Genomic DNA, 25,693 nt, shown 5'->3' with positions numbered 1-25,693 from the left:
TGGTGGGTTGCCCTGGACAGATTAAAGGGTTTTGAGAGAACAGAATTCGTCAAAACGTCCTCTATCCACCTTATTATGTTTTGTCTCAGGCCAAATGTGGATAGTATTTAGATAGGGCCGCTCCATCAAAAGCCTTCTCCGCAACTAGGGAAAGAAATGGCTGTATCTGTCCCCACCCGCATCAGCATAGATTAATATTAAGAACCCTTCTCAAATTGTGTAAAGCCTCTCTGTCTCTAATAAATCCATTCTGATCTACATGTATGAGGCATGGGAGAAATTTCTCTAACCTCCGTGCTAAAACTTTGGCCAAGAGCTTAGTATCTGAATTAAGGAGCGATATTAGTCGATGAGATTCCCATTAGAAAGGCGGTTTATTTGGCTTTATGTTAATGACGAGGGCTCTGGAGAGAGAAGGTGGCGGGGAAAATATCAGCCTTTCTCTGAAGGTCTTGTAGTCTTCTGACATATACTTAAATAACCAGTTGTGTTCTCTTCACATCTAGAAATTGAATAATATTCTAGTATCCAAACAGCCAGTATATTTTAGCATTAATATTAAAAAAAAAAAAATCATCATTTTACAAGGCATTACGGTCTTTGTAAATACACACCTCAGTTCAGTTTAAAAGGGCCATCCCATTACATACTATATTGAATGTCCACATATGAAATAAATGTAAATTGGAGTAAAACATACATGATCATACAGTATATTTCAATATACATACATACAGGTTACATTTAATATGGCAGCCCATGCTCTAGCACAATGGATTTTGGGCCCATAACCAGAGGGTCAGCGGTTCAAATCCCGGCACAGGTCAAGCTGGTGCCACAGGTACTGCAGATAAATGCTGCCCACTGCTCCTGCGCCTGGTTGGTGAGTGTTCACGTGCATGTAAAAAGGCAGAGATCTAAGTCAAGATCACTAATTGTTGTGTGCAATAGAAACCAATTCTAAAATAAATAAAATGACATACAGTATATTATATTTCTGTGTGGGATGAATCCGACATGCAGAGGAGTTCTTTTGTGAGCAAATTTCAGGGGAAAAAAGGTACTGATGAATGAGGTCCATTATGAAAAGATTTTGTTGCTGTTTTTGATTGTCACATTCAATCGAGGATGTTTAGAGAGGATTCTTTTTTTATCACTTTGTTACTTAAAATGTGATGACATATAAATCAGATCACTGAAGCTGTGTAATTATCATGCAGGTGTCTGTGATACTATTCTTTTTCAAATCAATCAAACAAGCGTGACTTGTTTAAAAGTCATTCATGATATTATTGCTACAATCAGACCAATTAGACTGGCCACATAACATGTCAACTCCTTCTGCATGTGTCCCGTGCAGCAGAAGGATATTCAGGAAAGAGCAGGTTAATTTAAAAAAAACAAAGCAAAGGGAAATATACAAAAGAGGTGAGATGAAGTACAATCCTACTGTGACAATTTACAGGAGGACTCAAAAGAGCTGTTACCCGAGGCTGAGGAATGTTACACGACGCAACCACATTCCCTGCAGGGATGATAAACTGTGTGTGTGTGTGTGGTGTGGTGTGGTGTGTGTGTGCAGATTGAGAGCTTATAGGAAAAATTAAAAAGCTTGTTTAACAGCAGAGTTATTTAATACTATCATATTTTACAAAATATGCTCACAACATTTGGAAATTCCTAATTTGCAGGATTAGAGAAAAAAAAACACTCTGTAGATTTCCACAAAACCTTGTGGAGGAAGGAATGACACTTTCAAAATATCAGACAATAGTTTTGTCTATACTGAAAGAATGACATATGGGGGACATAAGAATCATATATTAGGCTTTAAAAAAAAAAAAAAAATTTAATCACATTGTGCAGTCAGTTTTAATGACAAATGCAAAGAGTGGGGCATAGCTATAAAGCCTGATTGGATTCAAGGGAACTGTAGTATCTTGGGTGAGGTATGCTCTCTACTTGTGTCATTAGAATTCATATTTTCTAGTTTGCATGTTAACCCACATTTGAAATCATTGGGTATTCTGTATGAATCCAATAATCACAGCTAGTATCGTAGAATTAGAAACTGTGAGAACATGCATATTCTTAAATTCATGAAGGGAGTCATGGTGCTACTTCATCCAAGACCTGAGGCCAGGCTTTCATATGAGCAAACGAGCACCTGTGGCGATTGTCTCTCCTTAAAGCAACTTAATAAACCTTTTCATCCTTCATCCTTTTTCAACCTTTTCAACAGCTTCAAAATAAATTTTTTCTAATAAAAAATCCCATTTCACTATGTAAGGTATGTGAACAGGTAGAGCAGCTGGAAATACACTGTGAGAGTGTGCAACTTTATGATCGTGAGAGACTCTAACAAGTTCAAGAATATTAAACTGAGGTCAGTGAAAAAGACTAATGGCCTTTTTCCACGATGGTCCCGGCTCGGCACGGCACGGCACAGGTTGCCACTACAAAAAAGTACTTGCACGGCTGCATGAAACTGCCGTGACTTCGTTTTACACACGACACACACAAACAAGTGGCTAGTGACTTGCAAAGCAGTTGTTTTCAGTGTAACTTCATTGTCCTCAAACATTTTGCTACAGTTTAAGTTACACGGTGAATTATGGGTACGTCCCGTCACTGAAGCAGAACCAGCATTGTTTGTTGCCACTGGAAAAAGTTAGTTTACTGCTGCTTCAGTTTCTGCTCCAGAAGTTTTACCCAGCAGCAACTCCAGGAATAAGGTGGTAATGTTTCCAGCATTCATAAAGTTTATAGAAAGTGCTGCGACAGATTACAAGTATCTCTCAAGTATGACAAGAACAAATATGTGCTCAGTCTATCTGATGACGAGGGATTAAGACTCTTGATCTTGAGCAACTATGATCCATCATCATTCATTTTTCTGCTAAATGTCCTGCATGGGTGTCGTCACAGCCGAACATGGGTCCCCCCTACTGGACCCCACGGACTGACTCTTCTGGGCCAGGTAGTCTTTATAGTTGCGTGTCAGAAGAGTGTAAAGAAATGGGTTTATGCAGCTGTTCCCATAGGTCAGACATGTGACGACAAAATTGACATAGTTGTGAGCAGCTGGTGACAAAGCTTTCAGAGACTCCGGAGAGAAGAGTTTAGCTAACTGCCATCCCCAAAAAGGCAAGAAACAGGCCCAGTAAGCCACCACGATGCTAAAGATCATCGAAACGACTTTATGCTTTAATTCTTTCCTCCGGGCAGAGCCACCGCTACATCCTAATTTAGCCTGTGCTGTCCAGTAGCGCTGGGCTAGCCCAACATACAGCCCAACGATTACCAATCCAGGCACTAAAACACTTGTGCAAAACAGCACAGTGATGTAAGCCTTGAAGGCCTCGGGTGTCCAAGTCGGGAAGCAGATCCTCTTGACCAAACCAGCAGAAGTGGGTTTGCGCTCGCTAAGTCGGATCATCACCATCATGGGGAGCGTCAGTACGAATGCTATCCCCCATATAATTCCCGCCACTAGCCGTTGTTTGCGCGACGAGAACCTGTGCGCGCTGAAGGGCTTAGCCACAGCACGATAGCGCTCCAGGCTCATGGCGACCAAGATGAAGACACTGGCGTGCATGGTGACGAGATCCAGACTCAGCAGGATGCGACAGCCAACCTCGCCGAATAGCCAGTCGTGGACAAAGTAGGTGCAGACCACGAAGGGGATGGTGGAGAGGCAGAGAAGGTCGGCCAGAGCCAAGTTGATGATGTAGACATACATGGAGCCTGTTCGCCGCAGAGCAGCAGAGCGAGTGATGATGAGCGTATATGTGTTGCCCGTAAAACCAATGACACACATGATTATCAGCGTGAAACCGAGCAGCGACGTCACCCACACTTTCCCACTGCCTCCAGCAACGCCACCACTTCCCTGAGGACCTCCATCTTCGGCCTCTGTGCTCAGGACAGGTCCCAGCTGCGGAACGATGGTGGCATTATGGGTGCAGTTCATGGCAAGTCAAGCGTGAGAGGTCAGGTGTCGAAATGCAGACTTATACATACAGTTTTTGGCTTGTTGGTTTGAGGAGTTCAGGGTCTGTTCAAGTCCACAAAGGGTGAAGAAAGCAAACATTGCTTTTACAGGATCTGGGATTTTTTAACTTAGTTGTTCCAGGTGAGTCCGAGCCGAATCATCAATGGCCACAAAAGTGAGGGAGCCACAACTGCAGCAATCTGCCGACACACTACTATCTGTGAACTGCCTGTGGCTTACAAAAGGCCTCAACATACCTCACGATCCCATACTTCTCTAAAATCAAAGACAGCAATAGAGCTGCGAGCAAAAATTCAATCCATCAAGAAGCCACAGACATGGAAGGCGGTCTCACTCACAGAGGACAGTGTTTTCTCTGCTGCGCTTCAGGCTGAAGCAGATGTGAACAGGGTCAACTGGGAGCAGCAGAGAGGTACAGAGAATCAGGACGCTGCCTTTCAACTGGACAAACTGCTCCAAAAATCTCCTAATGAGCTCCTGCAGTTCAGAGAGAAAACTGGCATCTCCAGAGTCCGTCGGCAAGATTAAACATTTAAAACCTGACAGACGAAGCAGGACTCTTCATCAGTGCAGCATCTTCAGAATCCTTCTTCTACTTCTTCGTCTTGATGGAGTGACCTATTCAAGTCAAAATCCACGGTGACGGCAGACAAACTGTCAGCGTCTCTTTGATTTTGCAGCCCGTCTTTATCTCCCCGTTTTGATCCGAGACTGTTGTGTCTGTGCTGTGACTTTTCTGGGCAGTGTCCTCTCCCTCCTCTCCTCTGTCCTACCTCTTTCTCACCTTGGTGAAAAACTAGCGAGACCCTATAGATTCATGAGGTAATTCTTCACAGGCCTCAACCGGCTGCCTCTGGGCACCGAGGTGTAGTTTTGGACACAAACACAAAAAACACGACTGTCCACAGCTACACAGACACAGGTGCAGGTGTGTCTGTATCTACAAATTTTGCTGAATTTTACCTTTCATACATTTATTAGTTTTCTGTAACTACTGTAGCTTACAGTAAAAGTACTTTATCTGTGCATTTGGCTGATATAAGGTGACTGTGCACAAAAAAGTGTTTCTTCTTGGAAAACACAGAAATCCCAGCTCCAATTCAAAAAAATTGTTGAATACAAAACATGTTTTTATTAGTAATGAATCGTTCCATGTGTGATGCCAGTCAGCCATGGTCAAGCATAGAAATGCTTTTAAAACAATATATGGCACCAAAAGTATCTCTTTTACAAACAAACTTAAAATAAAGAAAGAAAATAAAACACCTTTAAAATGTATCAGCTGGTTGGTTGATGTACAAAAACAAGGGTAAAATAAGTTATTAGTGGATTTGAATGCTTTTGCCACATGGAGGTGCTGTTGGACCATGTACTAACCTCTAGAATTTCCACCCTTTTTAAATTCAGCTGCACATAAAAATCTCATTCACTGACTTTATTAACTTTCGAATGAGTCTTGAGCAGATGCAATAACAGCTGGAAATCTACAAACAGAATCAACGCTTGCCTTTTCATTGAGGAAAAAACACAACACAATTAAAGTAATGTCGGCGTCGTGACGTAAACTGAACTGTAGTGTGTCACGAGAACCTTAAGTTTGCCCTGGAAGTTGAGCGAAAGACGGCGTGAACTCAAACTGCGCATGCACATGCACCCTCCAGCCCATGAACACTGAGAAGCAACACTCTTTGTAATAGTTACAAAGTTCACACAAAACAGCAACATCGCTTAAAAACAAAATAAAAGAAACAAAAGTAATTCTGAATCCAGCAGTGATTTCAACAGTTTTCTGTACCAGTTTCACCCATTTAAATCCGTGTGCCTTTCGTTTATTTCCCCTCTTGTCATACTTGTTTGTTCAAGAGGACCAAGGCACTTCATCTTAAAGCTAGGGTAAGTAAGTGTGGAAAAGCTAGCAACAGCAGGCGAAACCTAAACATCCCACCCCTACATTATGCTGCGTTCCATTTAAATCGAAACTCGGTTCACCGTGTTCCAGTCGAGAAGTTGGAAAAGCAAACGTATCTCAGGTTAGCCATTGTTAGCATGACCTTGGATATTCCGAGTTCCGACTACAAATGGAACGCACCATTCGTTCTTCCTGTCAAAGCTCTGCCCCCCAGAACACTGAAAGTTCGTCCTCTAAGGTAAAACTGTGAAAGTGGGCTGCATTTTTTACTTACCGATGACTATAACGTGATAAAGAGCATTTGGCCAATTAAGCTAAGTGTCTCGGAGACATATTACAGACCCTAGCTTTAACAAAGCCATTTTATCTAAAAATGTATTGAATATCTATCCAACAATATCAAATTAAATCCACTTACAACTGCTTCATCTATATTTATGACCACATTTTGTTGTTAGCATGAAGCATGAAGAACAGATGCAGAATCTAAACACACTACATAGAAAAACCAAGATAAATTTAGTTTCAATAATGTCTAAGAGGAAAATAATCCCTTTAAACTGCAAAGTGCAGAACCACTGCGGCAATACATGCCAAAAAGAATTAACACTGCAAATGTATATATTTATTTATTTCGGTCATGTGTATTTCTAAACGATCAATGATTATTGCCTTGGTCCTCTTGTTTCACAATACTGCCCAACAACACTCCAGTGTGACCAGGAAGGTGATGACAGTCAAGTGTCCCCCAAAAGTATTAAAGGAGCCATAACTGACGTGGGTCCTGGGTCAGACTGGTGATGGTCCTGTAGTCCTCCAATCCGTCAGTGTCTGTGCTTGAACATGGCCTCCACTGAAAAAAGAAAACACACATTTATGTTAGAAAATGTTGAAAATAAAGCTCTTTATTCAACATTTCATATTTTATATATGATATAAAAACATAGGAGTATGGACGTCACGTCACCCATGACAAAGGTTAAAGAAGGTAAATCCACAGCTTCCCCAGTGAAACTGGCTGGATTGTTCACAGTGTCCATAAATAAGACAACTTTTACAGAATAAATACATGTTTGTGGAACCTAATTACGTTTCTTAAAAAAACCAAAACCTAAAACAAAACAGTCTCTTGTGAATTCACCCGTAAACATTTGCAAAACATTAACTCCATTTAGCGTTAACAATGTTTTCTCTGCCTTTATTCTTTGGTACAGGAATGTTCCACTTGGCTGATTCTTGCCAATTTTCACATTCATAAACAACAATAAATACATAAATAAATAAGTAAATAAAACAAGCAGCCACATGTATTGGTGCTCAAGAAAGACATGGAACTGTATATTTCAACAATTGGCCCTGAGCAAAACAAAAAATACAGCTCAAACTATCAATATATGCAGACTTATGTTTTGCATTATTAACATGTGTGTTTATGTGTTTATTTGCTGTCCAATATTCACTCCGTTTACTCACACACTCCCATCATTATCAGAGGTTTCTGTTGTTTTCTTGGGTTTGAATTTACTTTATTTCTAGACTTTAGTTGAAGCCACATATTGAATTAACATCATTTGCTGTTCTATTTTTGAACATGCAAACTCCACACAGAAAGGCCCGGGACTTGGACCAGCAACCATCTTCCTGTGAGGCAACAGTGCTCGCCACTTGTTGTATTCTATAATTTTACAGTGAGTGTCCTTCGTTCTGGTTCAGCCAATGCTGAGGCTGAGGGTGGCGCCTGGTTAAATGGACCAAACCAAGAGCTAGATCAGTGTTGTGTGTGTGTGTGTGTGTGTGTGTGTGTGTGCAGGGGTGTTTGTCAGGTTACTTAGAATTAAAATCACCATTTAGAGATAGTGAATTTGACTTCTGCATTTAACCCATCCCTTTTTTACACACCAGTAGTGAACCAACACAAACAATGGGGGATTGGGAGCCTTGAGAGCCTGGGATTTAAAGCCCAATTCTCATCTGCTCAGCCAGTTATTTTTGAATAGCATTTAGTTTAGTTGACCTTTTAATGGGCCTCGATTTCTACTTCTGTTGCATTTTTCTTCCTTTTAAATTCTGTTTTTTTAACCCCAACTACATCCTGACTGTTTGGTCAACAACCGTGAGAATGATGGATCATCAGCTGCTTGGTACAGCGACTTACTCGTGTACTCCTGAGGGGACATCGGAGCACTCATGACATCGTTGAAGTGTTTCACCCACTCCTGCTGGTCACTCTCCGTCTCGCAGGTGAACAGGAAGTAGCGCTCGGGTGTTTCTATGGTGATGCCGTGTTGCCAGGCGCTGTTGCAGTGGGTCCCAGTAGGTAAGCCTGTGTAGACGCTGTAACCATGGTCCCGGTTCCCCAAGAAGGCCTCACCTTTGGCAAAGGCATCCTTCAAGCAGAATGAGGGTGAGAAGTTGACATTGACAGATTATGTTGTCACAATGTCCTCAGATAAAGAAGGAACCATTGTATATACATATTGTGACCCTTTGTAAGATAAAAGTCCACAATCAGCTTCAATAAACATCCTTTTCCTTTCATCAACTAGTCTCCTTCATCTCCCCCGGCTCAGTTGGACTTTTCGGGAAATCCGACACCTATAATTATTGCTCTGCTCCGCTGAACTGTTGCGTCAGCGATTTAAGCAACGTGAGCCTTTTAAGAGTCTCAGGAATGTCTCTACGATAACCACTGCAATAAAAAAAAAAACCACCACTGTAATCATTGACTGACGTTCACAACATCTCAAACACTGTTATCTGGATGGTTCTCTTAAAAGGTTGCACAAACATGGGAGGAAGTCCTGCAGAAGTGTGGCATTAAAGGAGTAGTTTTGGGTTTTTTAAAGTGTCGCTGTGTGAGGTACGGACACATAAATTATGCTGTGTCCCATTTACATAGGAACTCCAAAGTCGGAGCTTTCCAGAGAGAAATTGGGAAAAAAAAAAACATGGACACAAACGTATACCGGACTAGCCACTGTTAGCAGTAGCGGTGGCTAACAACCTCTACACTGTATTTGAGGCACAGAACCAGCATAGCAACGTGTCCACGGATAAAACCTAAACAGTATCATGTGTACGAATGATTTAGTGTGAATCAAATATGACAGAAGTACTATTAATGGGAAAATAAGCAGTGTTTATATGGGGGCAGCTAAGTGTGCACCATGTGCTGGGAACCACCTTGAGATGCTTGTTCAAACATGGCTGCCGTTGGGGACACAAGGAGAAACAGATTTAAACCACTTGGCTAATCAGCTAATACTGTAACTCTACGCTTAATCTATGTTTGCTTATGTCTACGATATCACAGGAGCATCTCTTTATCTCACCATTATCAACCGTAATGTGTGTCACTACAGCAGAGTCCATCGTGTTAAATCTGAAATAGAATTATTCATCGACTGCTGCCTTCACCAGTTCGTCCAAATATGTTATTCTGTGGATTTATTCTTTATTCAGTTTTACGTTTAGTGACATAAAATGACTAAATGAGGCAGCAGTAGCCCAAAAATGCAGATTTTCTCAAGGGAGTTTGGAAGCATGAGCAGCTTACAAGCTTCCGGTATCAGTCAAAAAAGTGGTCTCATGGTGAGATAAAGAGAAAAACGTTTTTTTTCTCAAAGATATTACACACCTAAGCATGTGAGTTTGTGGCTAAAATCTGTAAATTGTCCCTTGTGGCCCTGCTTCAAGGAGGGTAAGCGTTCTTGTCTTATGAAAACCCGAGCTTCCACCTCTCAGCTGCACACTATGAAGGGCCATACAGTATGTACACTTACACTGGGAATGAAAGTACCTTATATCGCACTGAATCATGGCTTCATATTCCCCCACATCATCTACTTAATGCAATTTACTTGATGGAAAAAAATAATAACTTCTCCCTCCACTCCTTATAGTGGATTCATTCATCAAAGCGCTGCCATTGGGTGCAGGAAACAGACCTGCTGTCCATCGAGCGTCAAATATAAACGGATGATGAGACTTGAGGTCTTCCCAGAGTCTGTTTATGTGAGCGTGTGTAGTAATGTCATACCAGCGGGTCTTTGAAGTACATGAGTCGTCTGTGGTCGAGGGTGAACCAGCGCTTCTTGAAGCCTTCCGTTTGCTGCACAGACAAAAACACGGAAGAGTCGGGTTTGGTGGTCGAAAGAAGACCAAGGGAGACAGAGATGAAAGAGACGACACACAAGGCAGCGTTGTGCCGAAAGGTGACGTCTGAAGTCTGGTTTTCAAAGTCAAAACATGACTCACACTCATTTTTGATCATCAAATTCCTTTAAATAGATTGCCTGGTTCTGAAAGTTCTGAGTTCTGTGTTACAATTTAAAACCAAGGTACAGCATATTTAATTTTAGCAGCACAAGAGTGACACATCAGGTTTTAACATCAGGAAGCTAAACTACCAACACAAACAGGATTTGAACTTGTGTGGGGGAAACCCCATTACATTTAGAGTCCAATGTCTGATCCTCTCGGCCACTGTAACAAGGAAATTAAGTTTGTTATTCAGTGGAAAGTAACTTATTCAAAACCAGCATTTATGCAGCATCCACAATACTAAATAATGAATGTAAAGGTTGTACAGAGAGGGATATAGAATTAGATTTAAAGATCTAACCCTAAAACTAAACACCTGCCTATAGATGTCACCTATGACAGCACCACTGAAAGATCTATGGAAGTGAATGAGACGCTTATGATCTCTTCACTCAGGCAAATCCTGAGGATGCTCTCGCCGCTGAGGAGTGCCAGCTCGTTCTCGTGACAATATTTGTGTCTGGCAAAAGACTGGAAAAGCAACACTTTGTCAGCAACTCCTTCCACATGTGAAGGAAATGAATCACGGCATCCGTTTATGCTGCGAGTCGCCGACTCCTTTCATCTCTTTCACCCTGACAGACAAAACGGGAGTGTCAACAATTGCGTATTGTGCAGCAGTGACAATGAGGATCAGGTTACTTGTGCAGGTGCTTCCGTCTGAATGTGACGCGAGAAGATAAACGAACGAGTTTGCATAAAAGTGCCAGTGCGCGACGATGCATGACCGCAAATTAGAAATGTGTATGAATGCCTTGAATGTTTGTGAGCTTCTGTATTCCCGACATATGTCTGTGTTCTGTGAGTTTATTTCTGGGCTCTGACACTTGAGGATTTAGTGGATACTCTGCTTTTCCGGCGCAGTGACAGACGGCGAGGCGGCCACGGCACCCGCTCGGCTGTCAGTCAGTCAGCCCCATCAGGCTGCAGTGGGAAGCCGACGCACTGACAGCTGGGCTAGTTACCCTCTTAGCCAGACTTCCATTCAATTAAAACAAGGGAGACAGTGAGACAGGTTCACAGAGCAAGCTTTAAACTTGTTAGAATTAAATCGAGTCTGGGACTGAAATCACAATAAACCTGGAATAAATGACAGGAGGTGAAGAGATGACAGGTGGTGTTTTGTTGACAGGGAAAATGTGCAATTAACACTACATTCATACGATGACTGTACGAAGGCAATAGAGACTGAAAATTTGGTGTGAAAAAAATACATTACAGTATATTACCATTGAATACTTCATATGCAAGCTGACTCCTTATTTTATCTTCTGAAATTCTGAAGTATTGGAAATTTGACAAATTCAAGATTCAAAATAGGCTAAAAAAAGTGAATTTCCCCAGCGTGGGATCAATAAAGTCAAATCTAATCTAATCAACAAGACATTAACCCTTAGAACACAGAGCATTTAGACTGCTTTTTTCAATAACTATGTTAAAACATATATACAGAGGCTATAAGAATGTGCAATATAGAGCGTCTCATATTATTTTCACCAACTTTAGAAACACACCTGAGCAAAAAGTTGTTGTTTTTTTTAAATCCGACTGAATTTGTGAAACTTGGAACTACGTCACATTTCAAAGTTTGCTTGGTTAATTTTTATGAACAAAAATAAAAGAAAAACTGTCTTTTTTAAGACTTCTGCACAATTACCGCTACTCCCGATTTCTTTAATAAAAAAAAATGATTTAAAATTACTCATAACTTTGACTAAACAACACATAAGACAAAAAAAAATGCATTTTGTAAAGGCTGAAACACCCCCGCCAGGATGTCCAAATAAGGAGCTCTGTGCTATTAACACAACAATTTACAAAGGATGCGGATTAACATTTGCCTTTTTAGATAAGACATCATTCTGCCACTTTAGAAATATTGCTAAAGTGTGACCATTTATAAATCAATAAGATGCTGAAAAACTAACACATGCCTTTATCTCCAGCAGAGCAGAGTAATGTACTTTTTCACTGGCCTCCCAAAGAAAACCACTGACAGACTTGACAGCTCATCAAGTGCAAACACAAAAGTGGGTGAGGTGGGATTTTTCCCAAAAAGAAAAAAAAAAAAAAATCAATCAAACACTCTAAAATACACACAAGTATAAATGAGGGCGTGAATTTGTGTGTGTGTGTGTGTGTGTGTGTGTCATTTACCCTGGGTCCAGTTTTTTCCATGTATCCTTCCTTAAGAAAATTGCGCGTGAGTTTAGGCACCAGCTGAAATCAACAATGGGACAACACTGGGTTTTAGACTCACTAATGCAGCTCTATCCATCACATTATCAGTGCCTCACCTCACAGACATAAAATCAATAGAAAGAAACTTCATTTTAAAAATCTCAACTATTATTAGCAGTAGGTGTGTGTGTGTGTGTGTGTGTGTGTGTGTGGGTTCACCTCAGCATCCGTCGCCCCAGGAAACGCCACCTTTAGATAGTGAAGCTGAACCGCACGGATGGCATTGAACCAGTCTACGACCTCCTAATGTACAGAGAGAGCGAGAGACAGGTTAGGATATAGAGAGTGTGGAAATTGCATTCATTAATTTATTTATTATAGTTTTTAAAACACATCATGAAGCTCGTTTCAGAAGTTTTCCACCTCACAAACACGGTTTCATTAGAATTTGTTTTGGTCATGTGATGATATAGTTTCATAATTTAAGAAAAATGTTTTTTTTAACTGTTCAAACCAATATTTTGTCTTTGTTTTACCATCGTGCCTGTTTTGCGACTTGAAAACTAAATTCCATTTTCATTTCATTTGTGTGTAATTACAAAAACAAAGACTTTTAGAGGTCATTGTTACTTATTTATGTGAGTTAACACATATTTTGTTGTCAGAAACAATGATTCCTAATAAAAAAGCCCACATTGGTCGAATTCTAACATATTTAATCGTTATAGATAATACATTTGCTAGTATAACAAAATCTGCCATTATGTCATGATTTATATGATATTATATAATTTAAAATTAACAAGTTACATTAGGGGTGGGGAATAAAATCGATACAGTGAAATATCACAATATTATAATGCTTTTGATACATCAAGTATCGATTTCTTTTTTTTAGCATAAAATGTTTTAACTGATGCTACAAATAAACATGAAAGTTTCTGTGCATTAACATAACTAGATGCCAATATATAATTTCAACATCTTATTTGACTTAAATTTCACTGCAACTCCATGTAAATGAAACAAATCTTTTCAAATAAGGACTACATTGTTGCTCACTGAAACAAGTACAATGTCTTCTTAGAAAGTGTACACTCTCATATTGTTTACCAGATAAAAGACGAGGCACCGTGATGCTATATTAATAATATAATTACGTCGCTGTCAGACCACCGGGAATAGCTCGACAGTCTGACAACAACAAACACCAAACTCTCTAAAATGATGGATGTGGAACTTGAATGCCACGTGCTCATAAACTCCCATCAGTCAATAAAACTGCTGTAGATGATTTTAAAAGGTTTGGGAGACTCGCCCACAACGACATCAATCCAGTCTGTTTCAACAGACAAAACATCCCCCATTGGAACCTGTGCTGCAAACAGAAATAACTTTATTACTTTAAAAATCCCCGCAGTTTGAAACAGACCTTGCCATTTTCATGGTAGAGGAAGATGTTGCGAGTGCTGTAGTCTTTTAGGTACGTGATCTGCAGGCCGTTGGGGTTTCCTATCTTCTCCGGCTGGAAGGTCGCGTTGACGGTGTCCACCTTGATCACTGCTTTGGGTTCCTTAGCCTGCGTGAAGGGGGGGTAAGAAATTATAGCTGAAACAATTAATCGATTATTAATCCATTTCTAAATTAATCGACAACTATATAGTTTGAAGCCTTTTTTCATGATTAAAAGAAGTTTTCCAATTGTTTAAGCCTCTTAAATGTGAGTATTTTCCTCATTTCTTTGCTCTGGATAACAAAGAAATGATTAAAAGTGAATCATTTTGGTTTGTGGACAAAACAAGATATTTGAAAACATCATCATTTCCAGGTTTGACGAACACTGATCAACATTTTTTAAGGTTTTCTGATATTTTATGGACCAAACGATCAATCGAGAAAATAATTAATAATCGATTATGAAAATAATCGTTAGTTGCAGCTCTACTAGAAATTATTCTCTTAAATGCAATGCAAGAGACTGAATTATTCTGCAACAATTTTGACCGTCAATTAATTGTTTTTTTTGTATGATTATAACAAGTAATCAGATTTTTCAGCTTCTTAAATTGAAATATTTTCCAGTTTCTTTGCTCCACATGACTAATAAATAATTAAAAAACATGTGGACAAAGCAACACATTTGAGAAAATAATCATTTTGTTTTTACCTTTTTTCATTTTAAATCTTACAATTTAAACCCTGATACTGATAATACTCCATAACACACCTGCATGCATGCGACTATAGGATAAAACGTACATTATTTTATCTTCTAGGATGATGTAATTATTATAGTAGTTATCAAAAAGGTCCAAAAGTGGACTCATGTACATGAGCTACTCATATAGTTAAGGAGAATAAATAAAAGTTATATTAAGTGAAGAATCACATGGCTCGGGGGCCAATTTATAAATATCCAAAGTTTTAAATACATACATAAATATGCAAACAAGTACCGATAAACTCATTAAGTGTTGCGCATAAAAGTGAAGTTAAGAAGTGCAAGCGTGTATGTGATTCAGGCCGAGGGCTACAGTATATTCTGTGCTCTCTGAAACCGTGAAACCACGTTTAATAAGATCCAGAGTTGTTATCTGCACATCAGGCTGCATCTCTGATAATCATCGTGTCAGGAATAAACACTCATCCATGGAAATGAGTTTGTGCATCTGCGTCCTGATGTGAATTTAAACAGGCAACAGACTGTTGTGACTGATTACTCTGACTGTATGAAACTCTAAATAATAACACACCCATGTTTACACGTTGGTCCAGCGGGTATTTTGTGTCCATCGCATACAAATATGGAAAACACAGTTACCATCATGCGCCGCTGATGTCATTTAGTGTCTGTCTACACAGTATTTATCATTTTATTGAGGTACAGGAGTATATGCTGACACAGAACAATCACAAGTCGGTCAATTTCTCTGTTTTTATAGCTTCAAATGTCTAATTCCCTCTGATATCGCGACTCATATCGCAAAATAATAAAAAAAAATAGATATCTATTCAACATCGCTCAGCCCTACCCAAAATCAGTCCATTTCAAACTTCTACCAAGGAGGAGGCGGCGTATGTGCTACTGTACTGCAATCAGCCACCAGGGGGTACGGCTGAAACAGTTACTCGAGTCATCGATTATTAATCGATTACTAAATTAACCGTCCACTATTTTGGAACTCGATTATTCGGTCTGAAGAATTAGAACCAGTTTCTGTGATTGTTTTCAGCTTCTTAAATCTGGTTTCTTTGCTCCATATCACAAAGAAATAATTTTATGGACCAAACGATTAATCAATTAATCGACAGATGAATCGATTATGAAAATAATTGTCAGTTGCAGCTGCACCATCGAGATAGTTTGGCTTCACTTCCTTGAGCTGACATAAAATGACCTCCATCGTTTCTACATGATTGTGAATTATTAAGGTATGGCCAAAAATATGTAGTCATGGTGACCTTTGACCCCCAGTTTATCTGTTCCCTCCAGGTTTTCCTGAGATACTGGGATCCTCGCGGAAAACCTAATGCCTCCAGGCAGCAGGAGAAGGTGAGACAAATTGGCTGAGGCGCCGTTAGAGGGACCTGAATATTTTACACACTTCACGTCTCTCCGGAAAACCGACTCACTCCTCGTCTCACAAAAACACGAGAACACAAGAGGGTAAAACAGCTGCACGTTTGCTCCTCTTGTCATATGAAGTTCTCCTGCAGCTGCTCTGATCTGATCTGATCCGATCTGACCTGATCTGATCTGCACGTCATCAGCTCTCTTTTCTCCACTGCTTGTATGGACAGTATCTTGCTCCATATGATGTTATAGCCCAAAACTATGTGAAACCCACTTTCACACATGTGACGATAAACAGTTACAGACGTGGGGCAGATGTTGTCCCTTTTTTAAACGTGTGATTATGTAGGTTAAATACTTTTTTAATGAAAGCATTTGTGGTTTGTGGGCTGCATGTCTGTGACCAACGACCTTTAAAGTTCATTACAGGAGGTTGCCAGTGTCTCGTGCTCACGAGCACATACGTGACGCGCTGTGCGTAATTAAAAGCTGCCGCTTACGTCAAATTTGGTGAAGTACTTCAGAGTCCCCTCCCTCTCCGAGAGGACGAATCGCCTGCTCAGGAACTGCCCATTGTCCCGCCCTCTTTTCAGCAAGATACCGTCTCGGGTTCCTGTAAGAGTCCAAAAAATGACGTTCATTTGCATGCGCTTGTGCACGCGTACGTGTGCGTAACGTACGTACACACACACTCACTCACCTTCCTCATATGTAAAATTCTTCCCCGGCTCAGTGAACTCTTGCCTTTCGTACTTTGCTCTTATCCACTGCTCCCTCAACACCCTGAACACACACAAAGAGAGGGCACGTCAATAAAAAGGTGGCTCATAAAAACAGAAAGGAAAGGAGAAGGAACAAACACAACTGATGCGGATACTGATGTGTATGTTTTGATGTTTGCTTCTTCGGACGTGAAGAAGGCTCCTGACTGAGAGGTGAAAATGAAATGCTGAGGAAAGTGTGTAGATAATAATAATTATAGTCACCTTATCTCTCGCTCCATCTCAATCTAATCTAATGTCACTATACCAGTAAACTAGTGAAGTTCATGTGAGGAAGAGGAGGATGACGAGTGAGCAAATGATCTTATTGGGAATAAATCTGCCTCCCGTGAAAAGTCTGTAGCTGACTTTACAACAGAGCTGAAACGATTAATCGATAACTAAATTAATCGATAACTATTTTGATAATCGATGAATCGGTTTTTCATGATTAAAACAAGATTTCTGATTAAATGTGAATATTTTCTTCATTTCTTTGCTCTGGATAAAAAAGAAATCATTAAAAGTGAATCATTTTGATGATAAACTGTGACTAGAAATTATAGCTGAAACAATTACTTGATGAATCGATCATTAATCAAAATTACTAAATCAATCGACAACTATTTTGATAATTGATTAATCGGTTTGAAGCTTTTTTCCATGATTAAAAGAAGTTTTCCAATTGTTTAAGCTTCTTAAATGTGAGTATTTTCCTCATTTCTTTGCTCTGGATAACAAAGAAATGATTAAAAGTGAATCATTTTGGTTTGTGGACAAAACAAGACATTTGAGAACATCATCATTTCCAGGTTTGATGAACACCGATCAACATATTTTAAGGTTTTCTGATATTTTATGGACCAAACAATAAATCGATTAATCGATTATGAAAATAATCGTTAGTTGCAGCTCTACTTTACAACACTGTATTTTTAATGTTGGTGATAATTGTGTTACTTTGGTGGTACTTGGTATAAAAAGTTAGAGAACCACTGTTTTACACTAAGTTAGTTAGTTTTTATTTTTGATGTTGTTTGAATTGATTGTCTACTTTAATCTGGTTCTTTTGCAGTGTTGGATGGATCAGGAACTATATTGTGTAACGCACCTCGATTTGCACGCTCGTGATCGAGATGGGCGGAGCAACACAATGAAACGGTGATGAGGTGAGAGCCATGTGCACGAGAGCAGAGATGGAGAATAAAGTCTGCCTTTTCTCTTCCCTTTTCTCTCTTTCCGCACGTTACATTTCAGCTGTAGGAGCTTCCTCCTGTTGTCAATGATTTATCCCATCCTAGTACAGTATGTCATGTATACGTGTACATTTGCAGCACTGTTAATAGAGTAACAATCTTTTAACAAAGCAATTAAATCTGTGACATGTAAGGAAAGGATTTGTTCTAACTTCATTTGTGGAAAAAGTGACAGCCCTACTGTGTATATTCATATTCTTATACTTTACTCTTACAACACTTTGTGTGTGTGTTTCCTGTTGTGACCTGAGACCTTTGATAAATCCAACATTCATATAATTCCTCACATTCCTGCCTGTCAGCTGCCCACACAAGCCGCGGTAACACAGTATCACGCAGCATGTCATACTGTGTCTCACAGAGTGTGAGTAAGAGACGCGAAAACTGTCCCCTGTGGTGTCTCATAGACGCACAGTGACAATGTGGCAGTCACAGGCTGTCTGCAGCCGAAGCTCCAGACACTAGCGGTGCCTTTCAGAAATGTGACTTTAAACACCACCTTCTGTGTCTAATGCTGGCGGGATGTGGGCGCGTAGAAGGCAAGGCTGGGTCTTGAGGCATCTGATTTTGTGAGATCCCACTTCATTTTAATGATGATTTTATATTCTTTTATAATTACACTGTGGAAGTTGTAGAAAACGACTTTATTTTTATGAATGAAAACAGGCCGAGTGCCCAAAATAAAGATGGAGCCAACCATCATCACGTGACACCATGGCGCCCAAGTCCCCGGCAATTTTAAGGGACCATGGTCACCATATAACACAGCCGTGAGTGCCTCAAACACACTCATTTGAATGTATTAACCTACACGTACAGATAACGGTGAATAACGATGAATTCATTTATAAACAGGAGGAAAATAAATAAATAAATACCTCGTACAATCATTTTATTCGTATATGTAAAGGACACTGCATCGTTAGAAGTCTCTTAACTAGGCCTAAGCTTGCCCTTTTCATCTGTGGCCCCCAAAATATCTTAGAACAACCCTGGTGAAAAACATTTTCTACACTAGAACGCCCTGAAGTGACTCTAAAAAAGTTACTACAATTATTATCATTGTGACTACTGAGACCCCAAATATCGATTTAGGATTTTGGAAAATACTCTGAGAAGATTCCTCCACCAGTTTGGTATCTCATGACTCCTCATTTTGGTATTTATGACGGGAATGAGGGTGAGTTTTCAATCACAAACATGAGTAAAGAAGCAATGCACAGTAAATCCTGCAGTTGTTCTCTGTCTAACAGTATTTTATTTTCCTTATTGCAGAATCCCTGAGTCATGGATTGCATTATTGCCATTGCCAGTGTTATCAAGGTAAAACGTGTTACTTTTCATTGTAAAATGCACAAAAACAGAAACTATAAAGAGGGTGGGTTTGCAGATAATGGTGAAAATGACAAGAGATCGTCAGTTTTGCTGTTCGAGAACTGAGAACAGGGAAATCTTCTTTGTCAAGAGCAGATACACGGCTCCCAAAATATTCAACATCCTCTAAAGTTAAAGTTCTCTCTCTTATCTTATCTCCCTTATCGGTCATGTTGCTTGTCCATATTTTAAAAAGGTCCACCATGCAACGCTCAGCCTCCCAAAATTCCAGGAAACAAATATTAGCTATGTCGTTATAATAGAGTACTGAGTCACTCGGAGTCATGTGATAGTGGCAGAAAGTAGATCGTAATCTGAAGGCAACGCTCCTGTTTAACTTCCAAAGAATGCCCTTTTCCTCCCAAACTCAAAAGTATGTATCTGTGGGTGGGTGTATGTGCGTGCGTGAGTGAGTGTGTGTGTGTGTGTTGCCGTGGTTACTCACTGACAGTCTTTGTGGGTGGGTTTGTAGTAGTAGATGGGAACAGCAGCCTCATATTTACTCTTCATCAGCTCGTTTCCATTCTCAGCCATGAACTAAAAACACACACACACACACACACACACATCATTTGTTATTTAGTTTCAGGAACACAGGGCAACATTAATTTCAACAACTTCAAAATGTTCATTGTCATTATTGCCGTTATCTATTTGTGCTGATTTCCTGTGGGTGGAAAAACTTTGGCATAAACAACCGTCGTCTATCAATAGACCGATAAAGTCACGTAACAAAACATCAGTTTCATTTTAAACTTTTGCCGTTTTTTCTGAGCACTTTTACATGGAGGATACTGACTTATATCCTGTTATTGATTTTTGACTAAATTAACATTAAAAAGAAAAGCTGCATTCAACATGCTGTATTTAACTGATTTTACCAATGGACCAAAGTCCATTGACAAAAGCAGCGATGAAAATGTTCTTCGTGATGAAAAAACATAATTATTATCCAAAAGGTGTATGACATGCAATTTTAAAGGACATTGTGTGTGAGCAGCAAAAAGGGGGGCGGGGTCTTACCTGCATCTCATGGTCCTCCCAGCGAGACAGGCTCAGGGACTTAACCTTGCTGATTGCGGGGATGTTGCGATGGATTCCTGAGCATGCCAGACAGATGAACACCCCCAATGAGCAGGAGCCCCAGTCAGGATCTACAGAGGGCAAGATTGACAGAAGACCAATTACTATATTTTATTAACAGAATAAACAATAGTCCACAGACTCAATAGATATATACAGTATGTTTTTGGTTACAAAAAAAAGCAAGAACTCGTGAAAATTGTTGAAAATGCTATAAATTATATTTTAATTCACTGATTTATTTGGTTGAAAGTTGTAAGACTTATCTGTGCAACAACACAAGACTGGCACGCTTGCTTTTAATGAAACAGTGGCTTTCACAGGGGACACTTAGCCCCTCAACAGTAGGATCACCTAATAAAATCCACACCTGCAAGAATATAGTCACCGCTTTATCTCACTGTTGGAAACAGGAAACTGAATTCTATAAACCAAAGAAAAAATCAGGAGTCACAAAATAACAGCAGTGGATCGACAACCCTGTGTAATCTTAACCATTGCAATTTATCAGCCAAGCATATCATATCACAGTTTTACGTCAGTTTGCTTTGCTGCAGATTACCGTCTCCTTTCATCGTCACATTTCCTTCCCTTTAAATGGTTTGATGGTCTGAATATATAGAGCACTTTTCTAGTCTAGAGCCACGTGGAATCAAACCCACAACCCTTCCAGTTGAAAGACAACTCGCTCTGCCACTGACCCACTGTCGCACAACGCAACATTTTGTTTCAGTGCTTTTGGTGTTTGACACCTCAAGTGTATTTACATTCAATTTTAATACAAAAATGGGAACATTAAATGTCCAAGTATAGAAGTCCCCTCTTATGGGCTGTAAGTGGAAGACGTGCAGTCTTTTATTCTTTCATTTAGACGGACATTTGGCCATGGATTCTAATCAGCAGTAAGAGACTCCACATTGTTGTCGGCTGGTTAGGCAGGAAAAGCTTTAAACCACGTGACCCCCCCCCCCCCCCATGTCCATGTATCCAGGTCTGCATCCATTTTGGATGGTTTCTGTGATTCTCAGTTCTCAGGCCGTCGAGCTTGCAAGGCAGGTTTTCCAGAGTGGAGACAACCCCCCATTCTCCCCACAAGAAGCCAATCAACCATCACTACTATGACTCCAAAGCTATTCAAATGGGGCAAAAAAACTTTAAAAATATTATGCTGTTATTGATAAATGGTAAAATGCCTAATATCTGCCTAATTCCACCAGGCTAATAAATGGTCGACTCCTTATCGTAGACTTTAATAGAAATATGACAGAGAAACTGTGATTGTAAATCACTGTCAGACAAATGCAAGCACTTTAAACCACTGCTTTTCTTTGGAGCTGTTTTGCTTATTTGGGCCAGTGGAGAAAAGTAGCAGCAGATGAGGGCGTGTGCACTGACTGCAGCCTGAAACTCTCCGCATGCCGAGACTTGCTTGCACCTCTTGAAAGTTTCTTCTGTGGCACAGACGCACACCTCAAGCTTGAGGTGTTCTCTTACCTTCAAGCTCCTCCCCCTGACTTCTTACCTCACCTTGTCACACATTTATAGTGAGAGTGAGAGAAAACAAAAACCAACAAAGGCTGAAGTTTTGTTTACGTACACATAATAAATACTTTGCGCTGCAGTTTGTTGAACAATAATAATTAAACAAGGAAATAAGGCGTGGGCATGTTGTGTTTCAGTGATAAGCCGACTCCTTTGACAACATGGCACCTTCACGTCTCTCACCTCGGCTGGACAAAGTCTGATTTTCGAACACATCACATCACAGTCACGACTGTTCATCAGCCTACCTGGTGCGCCACAGTCCGCGCAGGTGTCATTTCCAGGGTTTTGCAGGATCTCCCTCAGCGCTCGAGTGGCTCGCTCGTTTGCCGACATGTCAGCAGCGGTGATTCCTTTACTCTGTCGGGAGAGAGAAGGGGTGGGGGACGCGTAAAGGTGTGTCCTCTCTTCGCGCTCGACTCCCCCCTTTCAAGTCGCGTCCAACGGGGCAAGTGCGCACAGGTACGGAACAGTCAGTGCGCTCTGAGCGCAGGGGAGGCGCAGCTTCTCAGCTCCGCTTAAATAACTAACAGTTCATGGCCTCTTCAGCAACTCTTCAAGCTCTCTCCTCTCTTCATCCCCCCTGACACAGTTCAGTTAAAAGCAGGGATCATGTCAGCAGGAGCGTCTGCCTGTCAGTCAGTCTGTCTGTCTGCCTGTCTGTCTGCCTGTGCGGGGTGGAGGAGTGTGCACTGACATCCAACACTAAAGGAAGTGAAATGTTCGAACTTGCTTTTCCGCATAACCCCAATCCGCCAGATTGCGATGCATGCCCTGCAGCAGACGGGATTTAATTACGTAGTAACTTGCCAAGTGAGTGTGATCTCATTGCTGGACTGACCCAACAACAAAGGCACCCCCCCCCCCACACACACACACACACCTCACTTAGTTTACATTAAAGCTGCAGTGCGAGATTATTGAGTATGGAAGCGTATTACTGCCTCAACCTGTGCACGAATTGGTGGAAAAACAATTTGAACTTTAAAAACAGGCCTCTGCATATCTAAAGGTAAAAGGTTCAAAAATGATTCACAAAGTCATTTGAAAAGCAACCTTTTAAAATGTTGTGTGGTTATTTGAAACTTAATTACAAAAGAGAAAATAAAAAATATTGCAATCTGTGATCTACGAATTACTCCCAGCCAACTTGCAATACTTGAAGGGGGGGGGGGGGCAGTGACCCACACTTGGGGACGCACTAAATTAGTCTGTCAACCTAACTGGGGCAGCCCATGACCAAGTGCAAAGGGAACTTGGTTTGTAACCACAGATTGTAACGCTCCAAATTGGAGGGTTGCATTAAGAAGGGCATCCGGCGTAAAAGTCTGTAATACAGTTTTAAAGTCAGTGTATTACAGGTGGTTTATTGTCCGGGTTAGGATTTAAACCTTAACAAGGCGTGGTTGATTGTCAGTGCTGCCACCATTTCAACACCTTGAGTCATCGAGTCAGAAAAAAAGTTTCTTTCCTCTTACGTACTGATCAAAACCAAGGAAACAAGCAGTAATCAAAAGTCATTTCTTTAAGTAAGTCTATTAAAGGTGTGGTGTGCAGACAGTTTTTTTTGTTTTATTGTAAAATCTAAATGCCTAATGTCTTCTTATACTTCATACAGTGTCAATGCTGTTGCAAATAAAACACAACATTGTTGTTTCAGTGGCAGCAATTTGGGAAAGACACTGTCCAGGTAACCTCTCTTCCTCTGGGTCTCTCTTTTCAAACCTTAAATCTACAACAAAAATAGTTTTTTACCTAAAGAACATTCAGTCCCTTTGTGATGGACAATAAACATTGACAAACTTAGTTCTTACCTATCAACAGTGGCTTTTCATAATTGATTCAATTGTCGATTATTTTCTCGATTAATCGATTAATCGTTTGGTGTTCAGAATATCAGAAAACCTTAAAAACTGTTGAACGGTGGAAAAGATGATGTTCTCAAATGTCTTGTTTTGTCCACAAACCAAAATCATTGACTTTTAATGATTTCTTTGTTATCCAGAGCAAAGAAATGAAGAACATTTTCATATTTAAGAAGCTTAAACAATCAGATATCTTGTTTTTAATCATGAAAAAAGCTTCAATCCGATTATTTGATTATCAAAATAGTTGTCAATTAATTCATATTCGATATTCAACTGCAACTGTTAAATCAGGGTTCCCACGGGCCCTTGAAAGTTTTTGAAAACTGCCCTAAATCCTGTACTGTGGACATGGGTCATTGAAAGTGCTTGAATCTTGAGCGAGAAAGAGGTAAAGTTGATATTCCGACGCCGACGTGTCCTTGTTTGTTACGACGCCACCTACTGTTTCATGCCCATCGAGTCGTAATTACTAGCGACCCTGTGGACACTGTCCACTGTCTCTCGTCGCCGCTGACGTGAGAGTCCGTGCAGAAAAACAAAGACTGACTTTGACCAAGTTCCCAAGGACAAACACTCGTCCAGATGCAGAGACGAGCTGCAAATCAATAAAAGTGGACACCGTGGGTGAAGCGGCTCTTACAAGTTGCCCTCCCATCTTAAATCTGTGTCAGCACATTTGGTCCTTGGATTTGGGGGGAACTGGTGTCAACTAAGGTGTGGGAACTCTGAAACAGTTTGTTTAGTCCTGTCAGCCTTCTCTTCTTCTTGTTTTATGTTTGGTCACTAGGTGGCAACACATCACCACATTTCTTGCCGGCGTGTGTGTGAGTGCTGCAACTTTGCAGCCCTAAATATCTCTGTATTTCAACCATACATCACTCTCCTCCTTATGAGACACACAGACTAGAGAGAAGAGAGAAGGTTATCACTTCTGCTGAAATATCTGCCCTTAGAATAGATATACTGTGATCTCTACAGCCGCCCATCATGCCTGAAGTTTTACTCCCACAAGTCACCTGTAAGGCATAACTTTTAAAGATATATAAATGTCCATATGTCAGATGAGCTGACACGATGCAGATTAAGTTTATCAGCTACACACAACCCTCCCTGTATTTCTCAGTATCACAGTGTCTTGAATCCGTGTTGCCAGGTGACATTTCTGCACTGCACACAGGGAGCGATATGTCAACACTGACGGAGGCGAGGAGGAGGCACAACAGCAGCAGCAGCAGCAGCAGCAGCAGCAGCAGCACTGCGGTACCAAAGGGAGACGGCTGCAACAGCCAACCTGTTCAGTCTGGCTCAAATACGCAGCCATGAAACATTTTAGAAGTGTGTTCCACTGAAAAATAATAAGAATCTTTAAAAGAGAAAGTGGCCAAAAGTGTTCCAGACAAATGAAGATGACAGAAGCTGCGTACTTAAGTATATTCTGAAATATTTGGGTCACGCTCTCCAGATCCGTCTGGCAAAGACGCAGTTTTCAGGCCAAAAAAAGGGAACTAATCACAAACAGGGTTTTTTTTCACCTGCTGAACACAATGACAACAGAGAAGTATACGTTTTCTAATCTGTCAGAGATGTTCAAAGGTCAAGTGGCTGTAGACACCAGCCACTCTCACATTTTGTTTGCAAAACTGACAAAAGTCGTTTGATGCCATGACTAGATCTATACGTTTTTCCATATGTCATCTGGATCATTGGTCCGATGAGATCCATAAACAATCTCAAATGAGACTGAGTTGCCACCTGGCATTATCTCATTTGTGGAAATCCTCTTCATGGCTTGACAGCCACCACTGGA

At 40.5% G+C, this 25,693-nt stretch overlaps 2 protein-coding genes across 2 annotated transcripts; both read right to left on the bottom strand.

Moving 5' to 3' along the window:
* Positions 1–2,434: 2,434 nt before the first annotated feature.
* Positions 2,435–5,053, bottom strand: uts2r4 (urotensin-2 receptor 4). The gene has a single exon (XM_058640874.1). The coding sequence runs from the start codon at positions 3,971–3,973 to the stop codon at positions 2,900–2,902; it is 1,074 nt and encodes a 357-aa protein (XP_058496857.1). The 5' UTR covers positions 3,974–5,053; the 3' UTR covers positions 2,435–2,899.
* Positions 5,054–5,123: 70 nt separating this feature from the next.
* Positions 5,124–22,738, bottom strand: zgc:92360 (uncharacterized protein LOC436988 homolog). The gene is made up of 11 exons (XM_058640873.1): positions 22,267–22,738; positions 20,417–20,547; positions 19,839–19,930; positions 16,703–16,785; positions 16,503–16,615; positions 13,861–14,007; positions 12,648–12,731; positions 12,405–12,467; positions 9,964–10,035; positions 8,080–8,311; positions 5,124–6,777 (listed from the first exon to the last, which is right to left on the bottom strand). The coding sequence occupies exons 1-11, from the start codon at positions 22,352–22,354 to the stop codon at positions 6,749–6,751; spliced, it is 1,134 nt and encodes a 377-aa protein (XP_058496856.1). The 5' UTR covers positions 22,355–22,738; the 3' UTR covers positions 5,124–6,748.
* Positions 22,739–25,693: the final 2,955 nt, after the last annotated feature.

Source organism: Solea solea, chromosome 10 (assembly GCF_958295425.1).
Source record: "Solea solea chromosome 10, fSolSol10.1, whole genome shotgun sequence".
Taxonomy (NCBI): Eukaryota; Metazoa; Chordata; class Actinopteri; order Pleuronectiformes; family Soleidae; genus Solea; species Solea solea.
This window is presented reverse-complemented; position numbering and strand designations above follow the sequence as displayed.

What these genes read in the sequence shown, in the direction of transcription:
- uts2r4 (XM_058640874.1), bottom strand. Translation starts at nt 3,973, where the DNA reads ATGAACTGCACCCATAATGCCACCATCGTTCCGCAGCTGGGACCTGTC.
- zgc:92360 (XM_058640873.1), bottom strand. Translation starts at nt 22,354, where the DNA reads ATGTCGGCAAACGAGCGAGCCACTCGAGCGCTGAGGGAGATCCTGCAA. An exon ending in CCCACCCACAAAGACTGTCA is followed by an intron (nt 16,786 to 19,838) that starts GTGAGTAACCAC and finishes GTGTGTGTTCAG; the next exon opens with GGTGTTGAGGGAGCAGTGGA. An exon ending in GTCCCCTCAGGAGTACACGA is followed by an intron (nt 6,778 to 8,079) that starts GTAAGTCGCTGT and finishes TTCTTTTTTCAG; the next exon opens with TGGAGGCCATGTTCAAGCAC.